At 47.7% G+C, this 17,710-nt stretch overlaps 1 protein-coding gene across 1 annotated transcript in view; it reads left to right on the top strand.

Moving 5' to 3' along the window:
* The first annotated feature begins 2,638 nt into the window (after positions 1-2,638).
* snap29 (synaptosome associated protein 29) overlaps positions 2,639-17,710 on the top strand; it is a 31,272-nt gene continuing 16,200 nt past the window's right edge. Inside the window, exons 1-2 of the mRNA XM_072473859.1 lie at positions 2,639-2,967; positions 13,165-13,355. Of these exons, the coding sequence (XP_072329960.1) occupies positions 2,746-2,967; positions 13,165-13,355 (413 nt within the window). The 5' untranslated portion in view covers positions 2,639-2,745. The remainder of the gene's footprint in view (positions 2,968-13,164; positions 13,356-17,710) is intronic.

The following is a 17,710-nucleotide window of genomic DNA, read 5'->3' as shown; positions in this document are numbered from 1 at the left end:
GATGAGCTGCGTCAGTACCTGCTCAGTAAAGGCATCGCCTCGAGCAGGACTACGAGCTATAACCTGCAGAGAAATGGGCAGGTGGAGAGAGAGAACGCAACGGTATGGAACGCTGTCCTTCTGGCCCTCCGGTCTAGAAGTCTCCCGACCCCCCCGCTGGCAGGAGGTCCTTCCTGATGCTCTTCACTCCATTAGATCACTCCTCTGCACAGCCACGAACGAGACCCCTCACGACCGTTTGTTTGTCTTCCCTAGGAAGTCCATCTCCGGGGTCTCGCTTCCATCTTGGCTGACAACTCCGGGACCTGTCCTTCTCCGGAGGCATACGAGGAGCCTTAAGACCGACCCCCTGGTCGAGAGGGTCCAGCTGCTGCACGCCAATCCCCAGTACGCCTACATCACGTACCAGGACGGATGTCAAGATACGGTCTCCCTACGAGACCTGGCGCCAGCTGGTTCCCCTGCCAACGTGCCCCCCTTCCTGCTGCCTACCGCCACCCCCAGTGCCCTTTACGCTCCCCTGGGTCTCCTATGTTGTCCCGCGCCGACACTGCCGCCACCCATCACCCCCTGCCTACCCCCACCCCTCAACCATCTCCGACATGCTGGACTGAAGCTCAAGCTCCATCACAACACCCTCGGAGTCACTACCTGCAACAACCATGCCCGCCGCATCGCCAGAGCTGAGGAGGTCTAAAAGAACGATCCGGCCTCCAGACAGACTGAATATTTAATGACCCCATGTCACCCCCGCTGGACTTGATTTTTTTAATGGGGGGGGGGGGGGTGAATGTGGTGAATGTAGTCACCTTAAGTATGAACTGTCTGTGTAGTGCTGTGACCTATGACGTGGAAATGATGATACGATCTACTTCCAGGTACTGTACTGGAAACCCGGTGGGCTCCGCCTCTGGCTCCGCCCTCACCGGGGCAATATATAGACCGGCCACCTGTGGGCGGCACTCATTTGTACAGCCGACACTGGCAGGCGAGTTCATGGATAATAAAGCCTAATGTTCACTCGTTCTCACGGTCTCACAGTGAATTGACGGTATAACAGATACTTTGTGTAACATGAACTACCACTGGATGTAGGCTTTACGAAAGGATGCTCCAGACTATGAAACAAGTTCAACGTGTTTATTGAACTATTAACACAGGTCTTAAATGAGTTTGACTCTCTGCTAATCTACCTCTCTAGTAACTCAGTCTAACTATACCAGCTTGCCAAGTGCTGGGGTGTGATCCTGCTGCTGATCAACCCTGTCTTACTCTCTCGGTGTCTGTCTGTGGAAGAGGCAGGGTGAGTGTGTGCCTTTTATAGTGTTTGTGTCATGCCCCCTTGTGGTAATGCCACTTCTGGGTGTCCTGATTACCCATTGGTTGTGTCCGATTCTGATTATCCATTGGTTGCATGTTTGCATATCATGACAGTGACTAGGGGATTTTCACAACAGCGTTAATGTAAGCCTACTTGTGACAATAATAAAGATTATTATTATATCCCTGAGTCTGTTTCCTTTATGATATTGATTTGAACTGAGCCAACATAGATCACAGTGGGGGCACAATGGGCGGGATTCTCCACTCTCACGCCGAAGTGGCTGCGCCATCGTGAACGCCGTTGAGGTTCACGACGGCGCGAAACGGCCCCGGTCCCGACCGATTCAGGCCCTGACAATGGGCCAGTATCGGGGCCGCGTCATCTACCCGCGCCAGGCCTTGTCGCCCGCGTAAAAGCGGCGCCGCATAGATGACGCGGCCGGCGCCGCATAACGGACGTCATCCGCGCATGCGCGGTTGCCGTCCTGTCCAAATCCGCCCCGCAAGAAGATGGGGGACGGATCTTGCGGGGCCGCGGAAGGAAGGAGGTCCTCCTTCAGAGAGGACGGCCCGACGATCGCGGGCACCGATCGCGGGCCACCCCACATTCCAGGTGAAGCCCGGTGCAGGATCCCCCCTCGCCCCCCCACAGGCCGCCCCCCCAGCGTTCACGCACCGCCCACGTCTGCAGCGACCAGGTGTGGACGGCGCCGGGGGGGAACCCGCCGTTTTGGCCTGGCCGCTCGGCCCATCCGGGCCTCAGAATAGCGGGGGTGCCGGAGAATCGCCATTTTGGGTGTCTCCGGCGGTTCTCCGGCCTGCGGCCCGTGAAACTCGACCGGCCCGTTCCCGCCGCTTGGGAGAATCGCGGGAGGGCGTCGGACCGGCGTCCCCGGAAATTTTGGCGGCCCAGGCGATTCTCCCAACCGGCACGGGAGTGGAGAATCGCGCCCAATGGATTGGAGGGAGGGCTGGTCACGTGACGGTGCGGGATGCCAGTCTCAAAGATGGCTGCGCCCTTGATGGGCTGGGGAGAAAACGGTGACGCGGCGGGGGGGGAGCGCTGTGACGTTCTGGGGTGAGCGCAGTGACGCGACGGGGTGGGGAGAGCGGTGACGCAGCGGGGGGAGAGCGCGGTGACGCGACGGGGGGGGGAGAGCGGTGAGCGCGGCGGGGTAAGCGCGGTGACGTGTTGGGGTGAGCGCGGTGACGCGGCCGGGGGGATGGGAGAGCGGTGACGCAGCGGGGGGAGAGCGGTGACGCAGCGTGGCAGCGGCGGGGGGAGAGCGCGGTGACGTACTGGGGTGAGCACGATGACGCGGCGGGGCCTGGGCAGTTGTCAGGTGATTGCCGAGGGCGGAGTGTCGGAGTTTAAAATCGGGCCGGAGGCCGGGAAGAAGGCGACCCGTTGCCCAGCAGAGTATGTCGGCCTACCCCAACCGCTACAACCCGTTCGCCGAGGAGGATGAGGAGGACGGGCCGCCGGCCGATTGGGAGGACGGGCCGCCGGCCGGCTCGGCGGAGCGCCGGCAGTGGGAGCTGAGGCGCCAGGTGCTGCGGAGCGCCGAGGGCGCCGTGCAGAGCAGCGGCCGCAGCCTGGCCCTGGTGTACGAGTCCGAGCAGATGGGCACCGAGGCGGCCACGGTGAGAGGCCCGAGGTTGGCAGGCCTCGGCGGGCTTCGCGTCCTGACGCCGGCGGCACTGCCGCTGGCTGTTGTTGGGGAGGCGGCCGGACCGGAGCAGTCTGCACCCCCGAGCTTTACAAACCCGGCAGAAAAGCTCTGCGGAGGTTGTCAGCTGGTTTGGTCCCAGCTCGGAGCCGCCTGTGGCGCAAGGCGAGACCATTTGGCCCACCATGTCTATACTGGCTCCCTCTGGCATAACCTAATCAGTTTCTCTCCTCTATCCCTCCAGCACTTATTTGCTGAGATATATTTCCGTTTTTAAAAACACGTTAAAGGAATATGGGGAACAAATAGGTGGATTTGAGACCAGCCATGATCTGATCGATTGGCCGCTCTAAGGGCTGACTTGCCTAATCATAAGAACTAGGAGTAGGCTATCTGCCCCTCGAGCCTGCTCCACCATTCAATGAGATCATGGCTGATCTTTTGTGGACTCAGCTCCACTTTCCGGCCCGAACACCATAACCCTTAATCCCTTTATTCTTCAAAAAACTATCTATCTTTATCTTAAAAACATGAAGGAGCCTCAACTGCTTCACTGGGCAAGGAATTCCAGAGATTCACAACCCTTTGGGTGAAGAAGTTCCTCCTAAACTCAGTCCTAAATCTACTTCCCCTTATTTTGAGGCTGTGCCCCCTAGTTCTGCTTTCACCCGCCAGTGGAAACAACCTGCCCGCATCTATCCTATATATTCTCCTCTTAATTTTATATGTTCCTATAAGATCCCCCGCATCCTTCTAAAGTCCAATGAGTACAGTTCTAGTCTACTCAACCTCTCCTCGTAATCTGACCCCTTCAGCTCTGGGATTAACCTAGTGAATCTCCTCTGCACACCCTCCAGCGCCAGTGCGTCCTTTCTCGGGTAAGGAGACCAAAACTGAACACAATACTCCAGGTGTGGCCTCACTAACACCTTATACAATTGTAGCATAACCTCCCTAGTCTTAAACTTAATCCTCCTACTTCCATCCAACTTACTTCTTGAAAGAGACGAGGAGGCATGTTGACTCTTAATTCTTTTTCTTGCATGCCTACAAACCTGTTGCGTGTTTCTGGTATTCACCGTTTGATTTCCAGCATCTGCAGTCTTTTACTTTTTGTTATACTTTTACTTCCTCAAAGGTCGTTGATCATAGAACAAAGAAATGTACTGCACAGGAACAGGCCCTTCGGCCCACCAAGCACGTGCCGACCATGCTGCCCGACTAAACTACAATCTTCTACACTTCCTGGGTCCGTATCCCTCTATTCCCATCCTATTCATGTATTTGTCAAGATGCCCCTTAAATGTCACTATCGTCCCTGCTTCCACCACCTCCTCCGGTAGCGAGTTCCATGCACCCACTACCCTCTGCGTAAAAAAAACTTGCCTCGTACATCTACTGTAAACCTTGCCCCTCTCACCTTAAACCTATGCCCCCTAGTAATTGACCCCTCTACCCTGGGGAAAAGCCTCTGACTATCCACTCTGTCTATGCCCCTCATAATTTTGTAGACCTCTATCAGGTCGCCCTTCAACCTCCTTTGTTCCAGTGAGAACAAACCGAGTTTATTCAACCGCTCCTCATAGCTAATGCCCTCCATACCAGGCAACATTCTGGTAAATCTCTTCTGCACCCTCTCTAAAGCCTCCACATCCTTCTGGTAGTGTGGCAACCAGAATTGAACACTATACTCCAAGTGTGGCCTAACTAAGGTTCTATACAGCTGCAACATGACTTGCCAATTCTTATACTCAATGCCCTGGCCAATGAAGGCAAGCATGCCATATGCCTTCTTGACTACCTTCTCCACCTGTGTTGCCCCTTTCAGTGACCTGTGGACCTGTACTCCTAGATCTCTCTGACTGTCAATACTCTTGGTATACTACCATTCAATGTATATTCCCTACCTGCATTAGACCTTCCAAAATGCATTACCTCACATTTGTCTGGATTGAACTCCATCTGCCATCTCTCTGCCCAAGTCTCCAAACAATCTAAATCCTGCTGTATCCTCTGACAGTCCTCATCGCTATCCGCAATTCCACCAACCTTTGTGTCGTCTGCAAACTTACTAATCAGACCAGTTACATTTTCCGCCAAATCATTTATATATATATATACTACAAACAGCAAAGGTCCCAGCACTGATCCCTGTGGAACACCACTGGTCACAGCCCTCCAATTAGAAAAGCATCCTTCCATTGCTACTCTCTGCCTTCTATGACCTAGCCAGTTCTGTATCCACCTTGCCAGTTCACCCCTGATCCCGTGTGACTTCACCTTTTGTACTAGTCTACCATGAGAGACCTTGTCAAAGGCCGTACTGAAGTCCATATAGACAACATCCACTGCCCTACCTGTATCAATCATCTTTGTGACCTCCTCGAAAAACTCTATCAAGTTAGTGAGACACGACCTCCCCTTCACAAAACCATGCTGCCTCTCACTAATACGTCCATTTGCTTCCAAATGGGAGTAGATCCTGTCTCGAAGAATTCTCTCCAGTAATTTCCCTACCACTGACGTAAGGCTCACCGGCCTGTAGTTCCCTGGATTATCCTTGCTACCCTTCTTAAACAGAGGAACAACATTGGCTATTCTCCAGTCCTCCGGGACATCACCTGACGACAGTGAGGATCCAAAGATTTCTGTCAAGGCCTCAGCAATTTCCTCTCCCGCCTCCTTCAGTATTCTGGGGTAGATCCCATCAGGCCCTGGGGACTTATCTACCTTAATATTTTTTAAGACACCCAACACCTCGTCTTTTTGGATCTCAATGTGACCCAGGCTATCTACACACCCTTCTCCAGACTCAACATCTACCAGTTCCTTCTCTTTGGTGAATACTGATGCAAAGTATTCATTTAGTACCTTGCCCATTTCCTCTGGCTCCACACATAGATTCCCTTGCCTATCCTTCAGTGGGCCAACCCTTTCCCTGGCTACCCTCTTGCTTTTTATGTACGTGTAAAAAGCCTTGGGATTTTCCTTAACCCTATTTGCCAATGACTTTTCGTGACCCCTTCTAGCCATCCTGACTCCTTGCTTAAGTTCCTTCCTACTTTCCTTATATTCCACACAGGCTTCGTCTGTTCCCAGCCTTTTAGCCCTGACAAATGTCTCCTTTTTCTTTTTGACGAGGCCTACAATATATCTCGTTATCCAAGGTTCCTGAAAATTGCTGTATTTATCCTTCTTCCTCACAGGAACATGCCGGTCCTGAATTCCTTTGAACTGACACTTGAAAGCCTCAAACATCCGCTCCCAATCTGTTCTTCAGTTCCCACCTAATATTGTTATAATTAGCCTTCCCCCAATTTAGCACATTCATCCTAGGACCACTCTTATCCTTGTCCACCTGCACTTTAAAACTTACTGAATTGTGGTCACTGTTCCCGAAATGCTCCCCTACTGAAACTTCTACCACCTGGCCGGGCTCATTCCCCAATACCAGGTCCAGTACCGCCCCTTCCCTAGTTGGTCTGTCTACATATTGTTTTAAGAAGCCCTCCTGGATGCTCCTTCCAAACTCTGCCCCGGCTAAGCCCCTGGCACTAAGTGAGTCCCAGTCAATATTGGGGAAGTTGAAGTCTCCCATCACCACAACCCTGTTGTTTTTACTCTTTTCCAAAATCTGTCTACCTATCTGCTCCTCTATATCCCACTAGCTGTTGGGAGGCCTGTAGTAAACCCCCAGCATTGTGACTGCACTCTTCCTATTCCTGATCTCTACCCATATAGCCTCACTGCCCTCTGAGGTGTCCTCCCGTAGTACAGCTGTGATTTTCTCCATCACCAGTAGCTCAACTCCGCCACCCCTTTTGCATCCCCCTCTATCCCGCCTGAAACATCTAAATCCTGCAACGTTTAGCTGCCAATCCTGCCCTTCCCTCAACCAGGTCTCTATAATGGCAACAACATCATAGTTCCAAGTACTAATCCAAGCTCTAAGTTCATCTGCCTTACCCGTAATACTTCTTGCATTAAAACATATGCACTTCAGGCCACCAGACCCACTGTGTTCAGCAACTTCTCCCTGTCTGCTCTGCCTCAGAGCCACACTGTCCCCATCTCTGCCTCCACCACCTTTTTAAACCACCCACATTCCCAGTTATTGTCACTCGCTGCATAGAAGTACTCCTCATTCTCTGCTGGAGTATTATGCTCAATTCTGGATGCCAGATTTTAGGAACGATTTGGAGTGGGTGCCAGTGCAAATGATTCCATGGGTGAGGAATTGGAGAAATTGAGATTCCATCATAAAGGTTCAGGCAGAGTAAACAAAAAGGAACTTGAAGTGTATGAATGGCTGACCACCAGAAGGCACTGTTAAAGCTGACTGGCAAAAGTGCCAGATGCAATGAGGCAAATCTCTTCCACACAATGAGTGGTTAGGAATTGCACTTCACTTCCTGAATAGGGCAGTGAATACAGATTCCATGTTGTTCTTGGAAAGGAATTTGAATAGATACTTGAAGAAGAAAAAAGTACAGGAAATGAGCAGGAAGTAGGATTAACTTTATAAAAAAAAAGTTAGTGCAGTGTTCGTAAATTCCTTTTGTACTGTACTATGCTGAGATTCTACGGTGAGAATGTAGAATATGTTCCCACATAATGGTTGAGGTGAATAACGTAGATGCAATTCAGGGGAAAGTTGGATAAGAATGAGAGGGAGACAGTAATGGTGTGAAATTAAATGCTATTGTAGTTCCAAGTTGAGCCAATTGATTTGTGTTGAACACTTTTAATGGGATGGGTGTAGGGAAGATGTTCCCACTTAAGACCAACCCGAGGAATCAAATGGGTCAACAAATAAATCCAATAAGAAACTCAGGAGAAAGTGCTTTACCCAGACTTGCAACCACTTATGCAGAGAAACTCGATACAGTAAGAGCTTTAGGTAGAAAGAAATAGATGGGTAGGGTGGGAGGGTTAGATAGGGTGGAAGGATACTGGTGTAGAGCATAATCACACTCACACAGCAGTTGGACAATAACCTGTTTCTGGCTGCATATATAAGCGATCAAAAATGAGCAGAACCTTTTAAATTAGATAAAGTGAATATTGGGACAAAACTACTGTCCACTGAAAAGTTCAACTAACCAAAGGAGGGTATGGTAATAACTTTATGGGGCTCTTAATTTTGCTTCATTTTTAAAGTTCCCAATCTAGGTTTAACATAATTATACCCTATAATTTGATGATTTCAAAATTTTAACAGGATTAGACAGAGTAGATTCAGAAAGCAAGTTCCCAATGTTGCGGAGTTCAGAATTAGGGGGTCATAGTTTGAGGATAAGGGGTAAAGTTTTTAGGACTGGGGTGAGGAGAGATTTCTTGACCCAGAGAGTGTTGAGTCTGTGGAATTTGCTACCATAAAAAGTAGTGAAGGCCAAAACATTGTGTAATTTCAAGAAGGGATTTGCTCTTGGGGCTAAAGGGAGCAATGGATATGGGGGGGGGGGGGGGGGGGGGTGCGAGGTGGGATCAGGGTATTGACCTTGATCAGCCATGAGCAGAATGAATGGTGGAGCAGGCTCGAATGACCTGCTTCTATTTTCTATGTTTACTGTGGGGAAAAAATCCTACAAGTTTCAACAAATTGCCATCGGTATTTCTTTCTGATCTCTATTGGTGCATTCTGCTGTTGCTGCTTTTCCAGGAATGCCTACCTTGCAGAACCTCTACTCTGGTCTCCAATGCAGCCTTGTGTTTGTCACTCTAACTCTGTTCAACTTCAGTAATCTCGGTTTCCCTTCTTTTGTTTTCCTCTTCTAACCTGGCTCTGCAACTTCTTTTTTTTTTAAAGCAGAAATATCCCACACTCCATCACCACAAGTGGTGCCTGATCTGCTAAATCTTTCTGCTTTTATTTTGGATTTTGCAGTGTCTGTTTTTTATGTGATTATTAGTCACTAAAACCTAGTCAAAAACAACATAGTCTTTGTGAGTTTAGGACTTTTAAAATGTAAATCTGAAGGGCATTATTATTAATAACTTTATAATGCTTGTTACGTTAAAAGGGCATCATGAAAAGTACTGCACATCAGTTGTATGAAGAGATTAGAGAGTTCCTCAGTGCTGAGAAAGTTGGAAATCACTTGATGTCAATGCTCAAAATAAAAGCTTGTGGTAGATTAAATTGAATAAATGGTTTGCAATGGCACGAGAGACCGTGACCAGAGGATTGATTTTAAGGTCATTGGCAAACAAAATAAAGTGCGGATGAGTTTTTATTCAACTTGAGAGGGTGCAGGAAGCAACTTCAATTGTAAGATTCAACAGGAAAACTGGAGCTATTGTTCAGCTAGCAGCATTCTTTCCTCTGATTCAGAAGGTTGTGGGTTCATGTTCCAGTCTGTGACTTTTTGAGCACAGAAATCAGAGGCTGATACTCCAGTGCGGCATTGAAGGAGTATTCTCCAGTGCAGTACTGAAAGAGTGCCACACAGTCAGAAGGAGTATTCTCCAGTGCAGTGCCCCATAGTCAGAAGTGAGATCTTTCAGCTGAGATGTTTAAACCTAGGCCTCTTGGGGACTGCGCTGTTTCAAAGAAGAGTCCGAGTTGCTCCACATTGAACTGGCCAATATTTATCCCTCCATCAATATCCCTTGTGCACTTAATGGAATGGCATGAACAATGCTGCACATTGTCTGCAGAGAGGACACTCCTCAGTAAAGTGGTGGACTAATCAATCGCCTTACGCCCAGCAAATGAGGCTGTCGTATGGCTTCGGAGAATGGCATTCGCTGATAAAACAGCATATCTCAAAAACAGTTGGTACCCACTATCTGATTACCGTTTGTGGGAATTTGTTGTACACACAATGCCATGTTTCCTACAGTACAATAGTGACTACACTTGGCAATAAAGTGCTTAGTCATCCTGTGGTCATGAAAGATGCTATATAAACGCAAACCTTTCTGCTGTGTGGGATGGGGGGAGAGTGAAGAGAAAATAAGTGTGGGGGAGGGAGAGAAAGCAGGGGAGTGGGACTAATTCAAGAGCTCTTGAAGAGCTGATATGGGCATGGGCCAAGTTGATTCTATGTTAAAAGTCTGATTGCAGAACGACCATATCTCCATGACCATTGTAGGGCGGAAAAGCAGTTGGAACCTCAGTTTTGTTTTAGCTGTGCATAGTTCTATGTGAGGGAATGATGAGAGTGTTTTATATCCAAGTCTGTTCTTCTGAATATTGGTTGAAACATTTACTGTTGTCGAGTCTGGAATTTCACATGGATAAATACTTGTGTACTGCTGTTTAGGTGATTGAGCTGACCAGCTCTGGGTACATTACAGTTAATATGCATGTTGAATTTTCATATTCCTGCCTTGCAATGAGGAAACTGTTCATATCTGATTCACCCAACTCTCTACGCCTACAGTAAAGAGACTAATTAATCTTTTCTGCAAGCATACTAATCAATGAATTAAATAAAAATTGTAACTGGAAGTGTGCATTTCAGTCTAACGTGTTGGTGTTAATCCTCCACAAGAGCAGTGGTCATTATCCCATCAGCTTCCTTCCTTCAATCATCTATTCAACCTATTCTTAAATGTTCACATGGTTTCTACTTCAATCACTAACTCATAGTGCTTTTGCAACCCTCTATATGGAAAAAAAAATCAACTCCTCTCATCTTTGTCTGGTCCCCTCAATCAACAGTCCGTTTCAATCTATTCTGTCTTGTTTGTTTGTCATTTTAACCTTTATCAGATTACCCCATAATTTTCTGTTCCCAATGAACACAATCCCCATTTTAATTCCATGTGTCAGATACCATCCCAGTGAATCTATGCTAAATGTCCTCTATTGCCTCAACATCCTCCTTGTGCTGTGGTAGAAATTATGTTCAGTGATACTCAGTGATCTTCACTACAAATTCACTGTGTCTCAGTGAACCCCAGCTATTGTTATGGCTTTTATTCAATTGAGATTCTGCATTTCAAGTCTTGCGAATATGAAACCCCAAATTACTCCACTTTTCCACAAAACCCAGTCTTCCTGCATTCAAAATATAATCATCATTGTTAAACCAAATCTAATGGCCTTGCACTTGCTGACACTGAATTCCATCTCTCCAGTATTCACTTGTGGCCCTCCAGAATGATTCCATGACATGGTTATTTCACGAATAGCAAAAGAAAAATACAGCACAGGAACAGACCCTTCGGCCTCCAAGCCTGTGCCGACCATGCTGCCCTTCTAAACTAAAATCTTCTGCACTTCCGGGATCGGTGTCCCTCTATTCCCATCCTATTCGTGTATTTGTCAAGATGCCCCTTAAATGTCACTATCGTCCCTGCTTCTACCACCTCCTCCGGCAGCGAGTTCCAGGCACCCACTACCTCTTGTGTTTTAAAAAAAAAAAAACTTGCCTTGTACATCTACTGTAAACCTTGCCCCTCTCACCTTAAACCTATGCCCCCTAGTAATTGACCCCTCTACCCTGGGGAAAAGCCTCTGACTATCCACTCTGTCTATGCCCCTCATAATTTTGTAGACCTCTATCAGGTCGCCCTTCAACCTCCTTTGTTCCAGTGAGAACAAACCGAGTTTATTCAACCGCTCCTCATAGCTAATGCCCTCCATACCAGGCAACATTCTGGTAAATCTCTTCTGCACCCTCTCTAAAGCCTCCACATCCTTCTGGTAGTGTGGCGACCAGAATTGAACACTATACTCCAAGTGTGGCCTAACTAAGGTTCTATACAGCTGCAACATAACTTGCCAATTCTTATACTCAATGCCCTGGCCAATGAAGGCAAGCATGCCATAGATATGCCTTCTTGACTACTTTCTCCACCTGTTTCCCCTTTCAGTGACCTGTGGACCTGTACACCTAGATCTCTCTGACTGTCAATACTCTTGAGGGTTCTACCATTCACTGTACATTCCCTACCTGCATTAGACCTTCCAAAATGCATCACCTCACATTTGTCTGGATTAAACTCCATCTGCCATCTCTCCACCCAAACTGTTAATGGATGCAGTAAGAAGAGGCAGTTGCTGCAGTCCACTTCCAACCACTGACAAACTACCTTTCATAGAATTTACAGTGCCGAGGGAGGTCATTCGGCCCACCCAGTCTGCCCCGGCCCTTGGACAGAGCACCCTACTTAAACCCACACCTCCACCCTCTCCCGGTAACCCCACCTAACCTTTTTTTTGTTTTGGACAGTAAGGGCAATTTATCATGGCCAATCACCGAACCTGCACATCTTTTGACTGTGGGAGTAAACCGGAGCACCCAGAGGAAACCCACGCACATACAGGGAGAATGTGCAGACAGTCACCCGAAACCGGAATTGAACCTGGGACCCTGGAGCTGTGAGGCAGCAGTGTTAACCACTGTGCCACCAGTAACTGTTGCCCTACTTCCACCAGTCTAACCTGGTTTTTCATCACATTTGCCATCTTTACACCCAACCCATATGCCTTTAATTTTCCCTACTCGTTACCTTGTAAAAGGCTACACCGCATCCACTGCAATTTCCCCCCTCCACCACAGCGAACGTAATAATTTAGCTTCCTTGTGCTGTTCCTATCAATATCCTTAAAGAAAATCAAACAAAACTATTTTTAAATGGCTGAGGAACTTTCTACACACCTGTATGTGAAACAAGGCACTGCCTGGTCTGTTGGCTACATCCATTATTGTGACTTCTTTGTTCTGTGGGGGAGAAAGGCGTAACCAGGAAAGATTACCTTTCTCTGTTAACCTGTTTAATCATACTGGAATCCATCCCTCGTATCTGAGGATCTTTAATCTTTTTTCAACATTTATGCACACTCCTGAATTGGAGTAAATTGGAGATCTCATCATTTAAAAAAAAAAAAAAAAATTAATGCTTTTGGCATTGGAGGATTCCATTTTGCCAACAAAATATGGCATATTTTATTTCCATAACAAAGAAAAATACTCATTCGTGTGTATATCTTTCCTTGTGATATTTCTGCCTTTTAAGCCAGCCTCTCCATTTATGGGTTGTTTTAGCTCTTTGCTACTCTACTAATGCATGGCATTGTTGACCATTTTAAAAAAACCATTAACTTCCTTGGTTTTTGAAGTTCACAGAGATTTAGTTTGAGATTGTCACCATGGGCAGGGCAGCATTTCTGAAATACCTTGATAGTTACTGTAGATCTGACTTATTTGCTACGCAGGAACTAATACGGCAAGGTGAAGCCCTTAAGCGATCAGAGAAAATGGTGGATAAAATGGACCAAGATTTGAAAGTTAGCCAGAAACACATCAACAGCATTAAGAGTATATTTGGTGGCATCACAAACTACTTCAAATCGAAGAACCCGGAACCACAACCCTGTCCGGTACCTGAAAAACCAACAAACAGCACGTGAGTATCCTCTCCTTGTTTTCCTCTCCTTCCTCCTCTTTCCCACCCGTGACTTCTCTCTTTCCCCCCACCCCCCCTCCTTTTCTCATCACTGCCCAAGATTCCATTCTTGGCCCCCTCTGCTATATGGTGATGTTGTCTGTAGGCAGAGGCTCGCTTGTTCTATGTAAGTCCATAGCCCTCGTCTCCATCGCTTCTGTTATTGGTCACCTCTCCTAACTCGGAAAATTTGTTTATTTTCGTGCCATCGAGCATGTTTCTCTATTAAAATTATTTTTCTTAAACATTGAATATGATTCTACATCAAATGCACTGTTCTGCCTTTGTGTAGCCAGCATGTAGTTTGGAAGGCCGGATAAGGATCTCCTGCAGTGTATATTTGCAGGAGCTGCGCATGTATTCTAAGTGTACATAGTAATAGCTGTACTAGACCGCAGTCTCTTTTTTTTTTAAGTGTATGGTGTTGCTCGTTTTAGCCTTAGTTTACTTTATTCTATCACCTTTTGCTCATGAGTCACCAGGTATCTTTCTGATACCGCCACGTGGTTCAAGTACAAGTAATGATTAATAATGCAACACACCGCTTAGTAAGAGTTAAATCAATGCTCATTTATTATATACAGCAATTAATACTTATACAATAATCCTACTTATAGACTACTACCTACCACTAAAGGCCAATACTTAACTTTGGAAATGGCCCACCAGGTCAGGGAAACGAATGGTCTTTCGAATTGGTTCTGAGCCTGCGGGATTCAAAGGCTGGTACAAGTCGATAGTCAGGAGCGCCTATCTGGTAGCAATCGCTGGAGTAACACTTACAGTTTTCTTTGTCGAAGGGTCTCGAAGGTTGCGAGCAGGAGAAGAAGGGTAGAGTTGAACTTGGCCCCTATTCCTATAGTCCCCAGGGGCTTCCCGCCTCTCGGGGCGGACCTCGTACCTGGTTCCAAGTGATTGGACTTGGTCCCAATCACTTGGTTCGATATGCTCCAATAATGGGGCGATTCCTTGATCGGGGGGTGGTCGTTTACCTTCCTTTGTGTCAGCCCCTGCTGGCGCCGAAAGGTCTGGGTCGGCTTTCCAATTGCTAATTTGTAGCAATTGTTCCCGGGGATGGCTGCTTACTATGCAGATGGCTGGGTTGTTGTGATGTTGATGGCTGCAGGTATCGGTCTGGGCTGACTTCCCCATAGGCGAATACACTGTTTTACCTGCAGCTGTCCGTTTGCGTCCTGTTGGCTGATTTTCCCATCAGCCTCTTTCGTTCGCCATTTTAAATCGGGGTTTTGACCATTCTAATCGGGAATCAGCCATTTTACGTGGCTACAATGGCTAAAAGATAAATATGTTGTATAAATTATACTGAATGTGTCTTTTGAAGACAGTAGAAATCATTGTTTGCAATTTCTCATTGACATTGAATGTTACTCCCCGCCACGTACAAGTCAAAACATCCTCCGACAAATTAGGCCAAAAGTTGAAGACTTTTCTAGTTTGTAAATGTGAAGATGTCTGGTTCATTTTGGTGCAAGGAAAGGCTGGACAGCTTAGGCCTGTATCCACCAGTTTAGAAGAGAATGAGGCGACTTGATTGAAACCTTTAAGATCCCGAGGGGTATTGACAAGGTGAATGTGGGGAGGATATTTCCTCTTGTGGGCCAATCTAGAACCAAGTTTAAAAATGAGGGGTCGCTCCTTTTAAGGTAGAGATTAGGAGAATTCTTTTTCTCGAGAGTCGTGAGTCTCTGGAACTCTGTTCCTCAAAAGGCAGTGGAAGCAGAATCTTTGGATCATTTTTAAGGCAGATTATTGATTAAAGATTATTGGGGGTAGGCAGGATGTGGGGTTGAGGTTTCAGTCGGATTAGCCAGTACCTTATTGAATGGCAGCACAGGCTCGAGTGTCCTAGTCCAATTGTATGTTTGTATAAAGCAGCTTCCCTGCATATTTGTATTGTACAAGTTTTTGTTTTTAATTAAATTGTGGAATTTGGTCTTTTGTCTGCTATACATTGAACAGGCTTCTCCAATGCATGAAACTGCATTTGTTCAATATTTGAAAGTTAGCAGCCCAGTCCAGTGACATCTTCACATTTACTGATTAGTAAGTTTGCAGATGACACCAAGGTTGGTGGAGTGGCAGATAGTGTTGAGGATTGTCAGAGGATACAGCAGGACATAGATAGGTTGGAGACTTGGGCAGAGAAATGGCAAATGGAGTTTAATCCGGACAAATGTGAGGTAATACATTTTGGTATCTCTAACATTTTTTTGAAAAATATTTTTATTCTCCATTTTCACATTTTCTTCAGAATTTACACCCCACCAACAAACAGTAAACGGTAACGAATACAATGTAAATCCCTTTATCAACAACCACGATCCCATCCTCCCACCACCGCCCAAACAACGGCCCACCTGACAATATAAGTATCAAATAAAACTAAACCTCCCAAGGAGGGAAAAAGGAATCCGGAATTGCCCCTGGTCACCGTTGACACATATAGTCAACCCCCCCCTAATATTCAATGCCATGCAATCCCCAAAAGAGTACCGTGAATGGCACCCATGCATTGTAGACACACACCCCCTTCCCAGACTCCTCCCCTCCACTTCCTCTTGTAAACCCCTCCCCCCAACCTCTGTTCCTTCCCCCAACTTTAACCCCGGCTAGACTCACCGAAAGCTGTTCTACCAGGCTCCGATGGCCGGAGCGCCCCCCCACTCCCGTTCACTGGCCGGCTTAAACTGGCCAGCGTGGAGGCCCCCGCCCGGGTCACCTTCCCCCTTGCCCAGTCCCAAGAAATCCCCTTTAGCACACAACCCCAGCATACGCACCCAAGCCCCAAAGAACCATCATTGCAAATGAAAGTCCCAACTCTTCCCTTGTTCAAATATACAGCGTCAACTCATTTATTACATACACCAACACGCAGTGATAAAATAAAGTTACATGAGGCTACATCGGTACACAACCCGCTCTCAGTCCCATTTCTCAATTCTACCAGAGTCCTTCTGCCTTCGCAAACTCTTCCACCGTCCCAAAATAAAAGTCCTTGGATTTGTAAGTCACCCTCAACATAGCTGGATATGCTATGCCGCACTGCACCTTGCTGATGTACAGTACCTTCGTCACTCGGCTGAAGGCAGCTCGCCAGCTCCACCGTGAAGTCCTGGTATATGGGTATACCAGCTCCAGCCCACTGCACCACCCGCTTCTGCTTTGCCCAGCACAGGACCTTCTCCTTCACGCTGTACCTATGGAAACACGCAGTTACTATTCTTGGCGGCTCACTCGCCTTTGGTATAGGCCTCCACGACCGATGAGCCCGATCCAGTTTGTATCGAGAGGGATCGTCCCCCCTCCCCTAATAGCTCCGCCAACACGTGGCAAAATACTCCGTCGGCCTTGGGCCTTCCACCCCTTCGGGCAGACCCATAATCCTCAGATTCTGCCGCCTGGATCTGTTTTCCAGGTCTTCCATTTTGGCTCGCAGACCCTTATTGGTCTCTATCACCTACCGCAACTCCTTCCTCATCGAGGTGAGTTGATCACTATGCTGCGATAATACCTCTTCCACATCCGTCAGTGTCTCGCCTTGCTCCCGCACCTCCGCCGCTTCGCTTGATACCGCTGCCCTCACCGGGGCAATCGCCTCCTCCACCAGCACTTTAAATACCGCCCCCATCTTCTTCTTCATCGCTTCCATGTGCTTTGTGAACTGTTTTTCAAGTTCCACAGTCATTTGTTCTGCTGTGAGCGATGCGGCCTCCCCTGACGCACCAGCCTCCGCTTTCTTTACAATTCCTGCGCTGACTTTTCCACTCGCCGGCGGACTTTCATTAACCCCCTTTTTTCACGGCCGTTTTTTTCCCCAAGCTTGGACATTTCTCCTCCCTGTGCCTTCTTGCAGCTTTTTCAGTCTCCGTTGCCCCTGGGACCGGGTGTTAAAACCCCAAAATTTCTATTCCCGAGCGGGAGCCCTCCAGTGTGCGGCTGCCTCACGTCCGCCGTCACCGGAAGTCCGGTAGGTGTAACATAGGGCAGCACGGTAGCATTGTGTATAGCACAATTGCTTCACAGCTCCAGGGTCCCAGGTTCGATTCCAGCTTGGGTCACTGTCTGTGCGGAGTCTGCACTTTCTCCCCGTGTGTGCGTAGGTTTCCTCCGGGTGCTCCGGTTTCCTCCCACAGTCCAAAGATGTGCAGGTTAGGTGGATTGGCCATGATAAATTGCCCTTCGTGTCCAAAATTGCCCTTAGTGTTGGGTGGGGTTATGGGGATAGGGTGGAGGTGTTGACCTTGGTTGGGGTGCTCTTTCCAAGAGCTAGTGCAGACTCGATGGGCCGAATGGCC

This window comes from Scyliorhinus torazame, chromosome 1 (assembly GCF_047496885.1).
Source record: "Scyliorhinus torazame isolate Kashiwa2021f chromosome 1, sScyTor2.1, whole genome shotgun sequence".
Taxonomy (NCBI): Eukaryota; Metazoa; Chordata; class Chondrichthyes; order Carcharhiniformes; family Scyliorhinidae; genus Scyliorhinus; species Scyliorhinus torazame.
Note: the sequence above shows the minus strand (reverse complement) of the source record. Positions and strands in the feature narration are given on the sequence as shown.